The sequence below is a fragment of the Oncorhynchus mykiss genome, chromosome 11 (genome assembly GCF_057628025.1).
Source record: "Oncorhynchus mykiss isolate SJ-2025 chromosome 11, ASM5762802v1, whole genome shotgun sequence".
NCBI classification, from domain to species: domain Eukaryota; kingdom Metazoa; phylum Chordata; class Actinopteri; order Salmoniformes; family Salmonidae; genus Oncorhynchus; species Oncorhynchus mykiss.
This window is the reverse complement of record NC_143032.1, coordinates 53600547-53612874: the sequence shown is the minus strand read 5'-3', so window position 1 is coordinate 53612874 and position 12328 is coordinate 53600547. Positions and strand designations below refer to the sequence as shown.

The 12328-nt window shown below is 43.1% G+C and overlaps 1 protein-coding gene across 2 annotated transcripts in view; it reads right to left on the bottom strand.

The window, feature by feature from the left end:
* LOC110535902 (sarcoplasmic/endoplasmic reticulum calcium ATPase 2a) overlaps positions 1 to 12328 on the bottom strand; it is a 51139-nt gene that overhangs the window by 33750 nt on the left and 5061 nt on the right. For both annotated transcript variants that reach the window (XM_021621269.3, XM_036935722.2), the window contains exon 5: positions 11046 to 11184. In XM_021621269.3, the coding sequence (XP_021476944.3) occupies positions 11046 to 11184 (139 nt within the window). The remainder of the gene's footprint in view (positions 1 to 11045; positions 11185 to 12328) is intronic.

Here is a 12328-nt window from a genome sequence, read left to right as displayed (position 1 = left end):
TTCACCAGACTGTTGAATGTAATTTACCAGACCAGGGTGTCAGGAAAAAAATGTGGGAACTTTTTCGACAAACTACTCTAGCCTCAACACCACACATTGATTTGAGGGTCAAACTATCACTCAAATTAGAGCCAACCCCTGTCGTCATTTAGAGATCAATGTGAGAATATGATTCACCGAAGTTAAATCGGTAGAAAATTGTAGCATTTCCTTCTGAATCATATTCTCACATCGATTTCTAAATGGAGACAGGGGTCGGCTTTCATTTGAGTGATAATTTGACCATCAAATCGGTGTGGCATTAAAAGGTCAGAGACATTGTAGGAAGAGCGCCCACATTTGTTCTTGTCACCGTGGTCCCAGTTCCATTGATTTCAATACAAATACCAATGATTAATTTGCGTGTGCCATTGATTACAGTAGAACAAGCTAATTCCAGTCTAGAGCTTTAACGGTACTAATTTAGTAAAATACAAGTTCTGAACAAGTGTATAGGAAGCAATGTTGATGTCTTGTTTTTTTTTAAATATCCCGACTTACATCAGCATATTGATTATGCATTTGTACACTTAAAACCAGTGTGTGGACACTGATAAATGAAAAATTAAGGAAGTAGCAACAGTATCATATTCAACTTATGTTTTAGGAATATTAAAAATGGTACTAACATTTTTCAAAAGGATTCTACTTAAAAATCAGGCAAATACTCCTGAATGAGCACAAAATCGTGCTATAATGTATTGATTTTGATAAGGGAAATCCCCAAAATGTGTTTGTCCTTCCTACCAGTGGCCTGTGCCGTGTGGAACATAGAACAGATGCTGCCTGACTACCAGGGTCCTGCTGGGATATATGAAGTAACATAGCAGAGGTCAGGGGTCAACATGCCTAACTATCGGTGACCTCTACACACATCAGCCAGTTTATTAGGAACACCACCCCATTCGCAAAAATTCAAATCGCTCCTACAGACAGTGAGTCAGGGGGCCGTGGCTTGCTATATAAAGCAGACAGGCATCCGCTACTGTTCGATTGAACAAAACTAGTGACCTAAGCGACTGAGCGTGGTATGATCGTCAGTGCCAGGAACACTGGCTCCAGTATATAAAAAATGGCCACCCTCATGGGCTTTTCACACACAACAGTGTCTAGGGTTGAGCGAGAATGGTGCAATAAACAAAAACCATTCCAGTCAGCGGAAGTCCTGTGGTTGAAAACAGCTCTTTGTCGAAGGAGAATGGCAAGAATTGTGCAAGCTAATAGGTGTGCCACAAACAAACAAATAATGTCACAGTACAACAGTGGTGTGCAGAACCGCATCTCGGAACGCAAAAATCGCCAATCCTTGTCACGGATGTGTTATCGCAGCAGACAACCACATCGGGTTCCACTCCTTTCAGCTAAAAACAAGAAGAAGCAGCTCCAGTGGGCACACGGTCAGCGACACTGGACAATGGAGTGGAAAAACATTGCCTGGAACATGACAGCGAGTTCAGTTAACTTGAGAGTCCTGCACAGTCCCCAGACCTCAACCAAATAAAGCATATTTGTGATGAGATGGAACGGGCTGTTGGCAGAATGAATGTACCACTGTCCAATTTGTAGCAACGGCATGATACCATCACGTCAGCATAGACCAACATTCATGTGGAAAGTTTGACACCTTGTAGAATGCCCTGAGGAATTCAGGCTGTTCTGGAGAGAAAGGGGGGTCTGACCTGGTACTAGATGTACCTAATAAAAACTGTCGGGTGAGTATATGCTGGACAAAACATCTGTAATGTTGGATAATTCAAATAATACGTAAAGTAGACAAGTACAGTTGAAGTCGGAAGTTTACATACACTTAGGTTGGAGTCAAGTAAATCTTGTTTTTCAACCACTCCACAAATGTATTGTTAACAAACTATAGTTTTGGCAAGTCGGTTAGGACATCTACTTTGTGCATGACAAGTAATTTTTCCAACAATTGTTTACAGGCAGATTATTTCACTGTATCACAATTCCAGTGGGTCAGAAGTTTACACACACTAAGTTGACTGCCTTAAAACAGCTTGGAAAATCCCAGAAAATGTCATGGCTTTAGAAGCTTCTGATAGGCTAATTGACATAATTTGAGTCAATTGGAGATGTACCTGTGGAGGTATTTCATGGCCGACCTTCAAACTCAGTGCCTCCTTGCTTGACATCATGGGAAAATCAATAGAAGTCAGCCAAGACCTCAGGAAAAAAATTGTAGACATCCACAAGTCTGGTTCATCCTTGGGAGCAATTTCCAAATGCCTGAAGGTACCATGTTCATCTGTACGAACAATAGTATGCAAGTATAAACACCATAGGACCAAGCAGCCATCATACCACTCAGGATGGAGACTCATTCTGTCTCCTAGAGATGAACGTATTTTGGTAAGAAAAGTGCAAATCAATCCCAGAACAGCAAAGGACCTTGTGAAGATGCTGTAGGAAACAGGTACAAAAGTATCTATATCCACAGTAAAAACGAGTCCTATATCGACATAACCTGAAAGGCCGCTCAGCAAGGAAGGAGCCACTGTTCCAAAACCGCCATAAAAAAGCCAGATTACGGTTTGCAACTGCACATGGGGACAAAGATCATACTTTTTGGAGAAATGTCCTCTGGTCTGATGAAACAAAAATAGAACTGTTTAGCCATAATGAACATTGTTATGTTTGGAGGAAAAAGGGGGAGGCTTGCAAGCCGAAGAACACCATCCCAACCGTGAAGCACAGGGTGGCATCATCATGTTGTGGGGGTGCTTTGCTGCAGGAGGGACTGGTGCACTTCACAAAATAGATGGCATCATGAGGAGGGACAATTATTATGGATATACAGTGCCCTGCGAAAGTATTCGGCCCCCTTGAACTTTGCGACCTTTTGCCACATTTCAGGCTTCAAACATAAAGATATAAAACTGTATTTTTTTGTAAAGAATCAACAACAAGTGGGACACAATCATGAAGTGGAACGACATTTATTGGATATTTCAACCTTTTTTAACAAATCAAAAACTGAAAAATTGGGCGTGCAAAATTATTCAGCCCCTTTACTTTCAGTGCAGCAAACTCTCTCCAGAAGTTCAGTGAGGATCTCTGAATGATCCAATGTTGACCTAAATGACTAATGATGATAAATACAATCCACCTGTGTGTAATCAAGTCTCCGTATAAATGCACCTGCACTGTGATAGTCTCAGAGGTCCGTTAAAAGCGCAGAGAGCATCATGAAGAACAAGAAACACACCAGGCAGGTCTGAGATACTGTTGTGAAGAAGTTTAAAGCTGGATTTGGATACAAACAGATTTCCCAAGCTTTAAACATCCCAAGGAGCACTGTGCAAGCGATAATATTGAAATGGAAGGAGCATCAGACCACTGCAAATCTACCAAGACCTGGCCGTCCCTCTAAACTTTCAGCTCATACAAGGAGAAGACTGATCAGAGATGCAGCCAAGAGGCCCATGATCACTCTGGATGAACTGCAGAGATCTACAGCTGAGGTGGGAGACTCTGTCCATAGGACAACAATCAGTCGTATATTGCACAAATCTGGCCTTTATGGAAGAGTGGCAAGAAGAAAGACATTTATTAAAGATATCCATAAAAAGTGTTGTTTAAAGTTTGCCACAAGCCACCTGGGAGACACACCAAACATGTGGAAGAAGGTGCTCTGGTCAGATGAAACCAAAATTGAACTTTTTGGCAACAATGCAAAACGTTATGTTTGGCGTAAAAGCAACACAGCTGAACACACCATCCCCACTGTCAAACATGGTTGGTGGCAGCATCATGGTTTGGGCCTGCTTTTCTTCAGCAGGGACAGGGAAGATGGTTAAAATTGATGGGAAGATGGATGGAGCCAAATACAGGACCATTCTGGAAGAAAACCTGATGGAGTCTGCAAAAGACCTGAGACTGGGACGGAGATTTGTCTTCCAACAAGACAATGATCCAAAACATAAAGCAAAATCTACAATGGAATGGTTCAAAAATAAACATATCCAGGTGTTAGAATGGCCAAGTCAAAGTCCAGACCTGAATCCAATCGAGAATCTGTGGAAAGAACTGAAAACTGCTGTTCACAAATGCTCTCCATCCAACCTCACTGAGCTCGAGCTGTTTTGCAAGGAGGAATGGGAAAAAATGTCAGTCTCTCGATGTGCAAAACTGATAGACATACCCCAAGCAACTTACAGCTGTAATCGCAGCAAAAGGTGGCGCTACAAAGTATTAACTTAAGGGGGCTGAATAATTTTGCACGCCCAATATTTCAGTTTTTGATTTGTTAAAAAAGTTTGAAATATCCAATAAATGTCGTTCCACTTCATGATTGTGTCCCACTTGTTGTTGATTCTTCACAAAAAAATACAGTTTTATATCTTTAAGTTTGAAGCCTGAAATGTGGCAAAAGGTCGCAAAGTTCAAGGGGGCCGAATACTTTCGCAAGGCACTGTATTGAAGCGACATCTCAAGACATCAGTTAGGAAGTTAAAGCTTGGTTGCAAATGGGTCTTCCAAATGGACAATGACCCCAAACATGCTTCCAAAGTTGTGGCAAAATAGCTTAAGGTCAACAAAGTCAAGGTATTGGAGTGGCCATCACAAAGCCCTGACCTCAATCCCATAGAAAATTTGTGGGCAGAATTGAAAAGGTGTGTGCGAGCAAGGAGGCCTACAAACCTGACTCAGTTACACCAGCTCTGTCAGGAGGAATGGGCCAAAATTCACCCAACTTATTGTGGGAAGCTTGTGGAGGGCTACCCGAAACATTTGACCCAAGTTAAACAATTTAAAGGCAATGCTACCAAATACTAATTGAGTGTATGTAAACTTCTGACCCACTGGGAATGTGATGAAAGAAATAAAGGCTGAAATAAATCACTCTATGTGAAAAACTGAGTTTAAATGTAGTTGGCTAAGGTGTATGTAAACTTCTGACTTCAACTGTTCAGTGCAATCGGAAAGTATTCAAACCCCTTGACACATTTTGTTACGTTACAGCATTATTCTAAAATTGAATAGTCCCCCCTCCTCTCATCAATTTACACGCAATATCCCAGAATGACAAAACCAGTATTTGCTTTTAGACATTTTTGCAAATGTATATTTTAAAAAAAAAACTGAAATATTACATTTACATAAGAATTCAGACCCTTTATGCAATACTTTGTTGAAGCACTACAAGCTTGGCACACCTGTATTTGGGGAGTTTCTCCCAATCTTCTCTGCAGATCCTCTCAAGCTCTGTTTGGTTGGATGGGGAGCATAGCCATTTACAGGTCTCTCCAGAGATGTTCGATCGGGTTCAAGTCCGGGCCAGTCAAGGATATTCAGAGACTTGTCCCAAAGCCACTCCTGTGTTGTCTTGGCTCTGTGCTTAGGTCATTGTCCTATTGGAAGGTGAACCTTCACCCCAGTCTGAGGTCCTGAGCGCTCTGGAGAAGTTTTTCATCAAGGATCTCTCTGTACTTTGCTACGTTCCTCTTTCCCTCAATCCTGACAAGTCTACGAGTCCCTGCCTCTGAAAAATATCCCCACAGCATGATGCCGTCACCACCATGCTTCACCGTAGGATGGTGCCAGGTTTCCTCCAGACCTGACGCTTGGCATTGAGACCAGAGTTCAATACTGGTTTCATCAGACCAGAGAATCTTGTTTCTCATGGTCAGAGTCCTTTAGGTGCCTTTTGGCAACTACAAGGTGGCTGTCATGTGCCTCTTACTGAGGAGTGGCTTCCGTCTGGCCACTCTACCATAAAGGCCTGATTGGTGGAGTACTGCAGAGATGGTTGTCCTTCTGGAAGGTTCTCCCATATCCACAGAGGAACTCTGGAGCTCTGTCAGAGTGACCATCGGGTTCTTGGTCACCTCCCTGACCAAGGCCCTTCTCCCCTGATTGCTCAATTTGGCTCAATGAGTCTTGGTGGTTCCAAACTTCTTCCATTTAAGAATGACGTAGGTCTCGGTTCTTGGGTACCTTCAATGCTGCAGACATTTGTTTGGTACCCTTCCGCAGATCTGTGCCGACACAATCCTGTCTCGGAGCTCTACAGACAATTCCTTTGACCTCATGGCTTGGTTTTTGCTGTGGGACCTTATATAGACAGGTTTGTACCTTTCCAAATCATGTCCAATCAATTTAATTTACCACAAGTGGACTCCAATCAAGTTGTAGAAACATCTCAAGGATGATCAATGCAAACAGGATGGACCTGAGCTCAATTTCGAGTCTCATTGCAAAGGGTCTGAATACTTATGTAAATAAGGTATCTGTTTTTATTTTTTATACATTTGCAAACTTTTCTAAAAACCTGTTTTCATTTGTCATTATGGGGTATTGTGTGTAGATTGTTGAGGGCTTTTTGTTTTTAATCCATTTTAGAAGAAGGGTGTTCGATAACAAAATGTGGAAAAAGTCAAAGGGTCTGAATACTTTCCCGAATGCCCTGTAGCATCTCAGACATTTAAATGATTAGTTAAAGAAGACCTCTGGATGGTCCTTTCCCTATCCCATTACTTAGTGTGTTTTGTTGCCATCGACACCATGAAAAGGTTGTAATTAAAAGGTAGACTTAGCGATATGACGTAGACGCAGAAAGTAAACAGCATAGTGGGTCAATTTCCGCAACAACTAAGAGCATTGAAGCGCGAGGCTCCACCTCTGCTGTTTAGTTCCCGTGGCTCCCACGTTGTGAACAGCGTGAAGTGAACCCCTGCACATGCACAGATACTGTGTGTGACAGAGTGAAGTGTTGCATCTCGCTCAGCTCAATATCTGCGGTGCTGCTCGTGGCAACGTCATTTCGCTGAGTCTACCTTTAAAAGGTCTGCCTGCTAATCCCTATACCTAGCCTAATGAAAGGGGAGTGTTGATGACTCATGCTACCTTCCCTCTCCACACAGCAGTCTTCTTAATTTTCTAATGCACCGTTCCACATGTGGTCATGAGAAGCTGTAGACCAGGCTACAGTCTGACCACGGTAAAAGAGGAAGCTCCGAAGGGTATTCATGTTCCCGTCACTTTCCCCTGGTGTTAAGGTCAATCTCTGGCTCCTCTTAACAGCCTCTCCAGACCATTTTACCGTGACTTCTATTAACCAGACAGCATAACGCAGATTCCCAGCAGTCAATTCAGGACATGCCTCAAGGTTAGCTGCCACAGTGCAGTTCAAAACTCAAACGCAAGGGCAATGCAAACATGCCGAAAATTGTAGCTTAACTGTTGGTTGGTACCCTTAGTCTTTATTGACACTGTGAAATGTCTAAATGAATTGATAATGTTGAACAACAATATAGGCTAAATGAACAGCAGGTTATTTACTGCAAACTGCCCTCTTCTCAAGTACATACAATTCCCTCCGCCTCATTCATCCAAAACCCAGCCAAACATTGTGCCTCCTTGCTGACCCGACACTCACCAAAAGACCCCACAGTGACAGCAAACGCTGGCCAGGCCCACACAAAATGTCACATGCCATGCTGGGTGTCTGGAATCCCAGGCCATGGAGGGTGCTGATGGGTAGTGTCTGCACATTAGGCTTGGAGGGGTGGGATCACCATCTACCACCGACTTCCCTACAAGGTCATCTTGCTGTCCAAACAATAGGAACAGCTGAGCAATCCTCCCCCCTCATCCTTCACCCAACCCAACACTGACAGGCCCCTATCAACATGCACCAGCCAGGGACCAGAACCCCCAGATTCCTGCAGAAATGCAACACCTCTGCCTACAGACCACATTATGCTGATGCAACGGCAGTTGCATTTATGGCCAATGTTGAGCTATTCAGGGAGAAGAGAACCATCTCTTTAATTTCCCTGAAGTTCTGAGATAAATTAAGTGACTATGGGTAGAGAGATAAGTGAATCTCGTAGCAGGAGAGGCAGCAGTCAACCACGGTGCTGTGAGGGACAGGCTAAAAGGCGCAGCTCATCAGACCAGCATTTTCCCTGGTGGCGTCATGTAAAAATCTCCCCTGCGTGAAGAAGATTCTTCCCAATCGTTCTGATTGTGCTCGGATTTCTCCCAGCGTGAAAATGTTCCGAGTTGAATAATCACACGAGCAGCTCTTTACGCTATGTGGATGGCTAAGCAAGTGTGGATGTTTTGCTCACTTCCCTGAGCTTGAAGAACTGTTCTGTGGGCACACGTATTTGCTTCACACATCTGCCAATCAATGGTGGCCAGGAGTATTGACACTGACCAAATCAGAAGCTTGTTGAGGTGTGAGGTCAGCATATAAAACACAGACTCGCACGTCAAAGTGCTGAGGGTTGATGTGAGGAGAGATTTTTTGCGATTGCAAAGACTTGGGCGCTACGGGAGGGTGTGAGAGACATCCGGCCGTGCTCAGACTCGAGGCTGTATTCGCTGCCAAAGGTGCTTCAACAAAGTACTGAGTAAAGGGTCTGAATACCTATGTAAATGTGATATTTCCCAAAAAATAAATTATACATAACATTTTGAACTGTTTTTGTTTTGTCATTATGGGGTAGTGTGTAGATTAATGAGGGGAAATAACTATTACATTCATTTTAGAATAAGGCTGTGACGTAATAAAATGTGGAAAAAGTCAAGGGGTCTGAATACTTTCTGAATAGACTATCTTGGTTGTAAAATAGTTGCTATTAAGCTCAAAATGGAGAGTTGAGAAATAAAATGATACCTCTGACAAGATATCGGTTTGTTTAATCTAATTAAACAATCAGGACTCTTTTTCTCCGGGAAAGGAAAGCGAGTGACTCGTTCGACATCGCAGCAGGCCCCAGCGAAACATGTACAGGCAGGAATCATGAGAATAATGTATTTTACTGTTTGACCAAATAATGGTTTAAGCCACCTAAAAAAACACATTAAGGTGAGGTGACCATGTAGAATGGGCAGCTCCCACCGATGAGTTGAATTAAAACATTAATTCGCACAGCCAAGTCAAAGGGTCTGGAACCCAGCCTGGAACAGCAGTCAAGGAAAGCTGACATCACATAGCTGCAGATTAGTTTAGTAAGAACAGCAGTGACAGCAAACCTCAGCACAGCATCCCTGTATCGACAGTGCTGGGTCAGACAGCTTGGGATGGTCAAGGATGAACTATAGTACACAGATACAGCAGGAGGACAGCCAGCCCAGCCAGAGGATGTACTGAAAAATGCATTAGCTACAATCAAAACAGTAATGAAAAGCAACACTGGGCTATAATCTTCCGGACAGTAAACACATCTGCAGAGAGTAAAGCGCCATCTCTAGACTGTGGATGTCCCATGTGGGCTTATGAGAGTTGAGAAGGAGAGTGCCAACTGTGTCTACCTCCAGAGAGCTTACAGGAGCTAGGAAGGAGAAATGGGCTCGGAGTGGAGCGGAGCGAGAGGCTGTCAGACAGGCAGGGCCAGAGATGGCCCGTTTAGTATTCTGCTCACAGCTCAGCCAGTCACTGCAGCCTGCGTCCTCTGCCTCAGCAGTGAGCTGGCATCTGCGTCACAACCAGCCCTCCTGCTGGCAGGGGGGGGGGGGGGGTCACACTGGAACTTTGGGCAAAAAACATTCAGAAACAAACATCACAGAAACCAATATAAAAAGGTCTCTGCAGATTTGACCCATATGCCCTCTTTTAGGTGAGCTTCTCCATCTCCACCTGACAGCATGCACAACGCATCACTCAGACAATATCTGCTTTACCAGCCACTCTCTGGAAGTCTGCTTTCCGAGCGAGGATGTTAGCCATTTTCCTGGGTGAACATAGAGCACACAACCAATCATGCCCACACTGAACAATCATAGGAGGCATAGAGGCTGGAATTCACACAGCAGGACCAGTCTTTGACAAAAATTCATGTGCATCAAATAATGGCAGAAATATACAGAATACCCACTAAGACTTCCAGGTCCCACTTAGATAACCATACTATTACATCTACCCCCCAAACCTAATTTTCCATCACTAACTAACACAATTGGTTTAATAGAAATTTGCGAGCAGCAAATGCACGCAGTGTTGATGGTGCCCTTCTCAAGGTGACTTTGGAGCCCTGCCAAAAACTGTCCCACACTGCAACAATGTTCCCCAGAGAGGGGGTGGGTGGGGTGGGCACCAGACACCGGCCATCTTCACTACTGTCACTGCCTGCTATAAATACACCATGATTTTATAATCTAGACAGGCTATCCAGGCTTAAAATAAACCCACCACTTTGCGCAAAAAAACACAGCATCACCTCAACGGCTTAGGGTTAAACGAAGTATCATGATAACGTTAGCCCTTCAAGGACTCCAGCATTCAACTCCACATCATTTAAATACGTCCATCCCACGCTGCACTGCAGCCAGGTGCTGCCCAGGACGCATTCCTCTCAAAACCAGAGACGTCTCACTCTTCGCTAAAGTGCTAGAGTCACTGTCTTTGGGTGAGTCATACCAGCCTCTTTTACCAGCTGCACTGAGAAAACGGGAGACAAGCCACTCAAAGGTTGAGTTTACCGGCTCCAAGGGGATGTTCTAGCTACGGTTGAACCGCATGCAAGACTCATCAAGGTGGTGTGTTCAGTGCACCCTGGTGAGTTAAGCACCCCCAGGAAAAATGAGCACATGATCTGAGAGGCCTTTAGCAGCACTAGTGCCTAGTCATCTGGGACAATGGGTTAATAGAAACATCCCAAAATACACCACTCCTGTAGGGTGAGTCACCTCTGCAGTGGGACTAGGGGAAGAAGGGAATTGAAATGAGCTTTTACTGCTAAAACGTCAGCCTGACCTTGCCTGGACTCATGAGCCCTTTTAAAAATAGCATTTATCTGAATGAGGAGTCATAAAAAGCAAAGGCTAAAAACAATGCTGTTTTGCGTAAAAGGAGATCAGGACTGTCCTTTTTTTCTACAGTGCTAAACTATTTAAGGGAAATATTTTTCTAACAAAGAATAATAACCGTTTTAATTCAACCTTAAATAATACTTATTCATAAGCAAACTTACTGAATTATCAGAAATAGTCTAGGCTTAATGAATCCTAAAGCACAGAGAAAGACAGGGCTACCTTACCAGAAACCTCTACGATGTCTCCTGGCACAATTTCTTTGGCCTTGATCCTCTGAACGGTCTTCCTGTCCTGGCGGTAGACCTTGCCCATCTCAGGCTCGTACTCTTTTAGGGCTTCAATGGCATCCTCAGCATTGCGTTCCTGTGTAGATAAGAAATGTTGAGCGTTTGCTCACATATTTGAACTTGATGATCTGACGACATTATAGATGCCAATTCAAATAAGCCCATTTAACTTTTTCATTATCCCGCAAACTGCAGATATGTGGGTTCATTTAAAGGCACAAACTTCAACAGCCTAACCATGCTACTTTGTTTTGTTAACTGATGGATGGGGCTGGTGAAATATAACCCGTTTTGAATTCAAAGACAGCAGGAGATCTTAGAGATTGTGCCTTTAATACATGACAAGGACCAGGCGATTTGCCTTCGCATATTTTAAAATCTGAAAATATATTTTTTAAGTGCAATATGCAGAAATCGCTACACCATTTCATGGTTGCTAAAATTCGAATCATTTTCCTAATTATTGTACAATCTAAAACGCTGTGAAATATCTTTCGGCAGACATAGGTGGGTTAATTTAAAGGCACAAATCATAGAAATAGCACACATAGAACAGATCTACAGCTTCATATACCTGCTTTCAATTAGAATAACAGATATATAACTAATGTCTATGTGAATTTGGTCAGGTTGCCAAAAAAATAAAAGTTACATATGGCATCTGAATAAACTTAAGAAAACAGAAGTGCAAGTAGTAAACATTGTGTCCGTCACATATACTAGTAATTTATGAAAACAGCAGCTAAATAAGAACCTTCACACCGTGAATAGAATGCTTAGTTCTAAAGTCCACATTTCTAGGCCAACTTCAACGTATCAGTTAGTGAGAGCCTACCAGGGCAGGGATGGCCAGTTGCATCACTTCCTGTTGAGTAAGTCTACTCCATGGCATACACTGGCTTAGCTTACTGGACATTCCTCCTAGGGGCTGCCTGGCAGTGCAAGCAAAGTCAACCAGCGTGACAAAAGGTCTGACAAGAAAATGGGCATCGAAACAGAGTAAAAGAGACAACTACCAACTTGTGGATTGAATTGCCTATCATTTTTTCCATTCTTTGACTACACAGAAATTCTTTATGGACTGGATTCAAATGTTCAAGACCATTTGCTCACAAACATGCCATCTATGGAATGTTAAACTCCAACAGACTGAGGAAATGTAACCTAGTTCTGGACAAACTCATGCAGGAATTTAGACTGAATGAATAAATCCTAAGGGA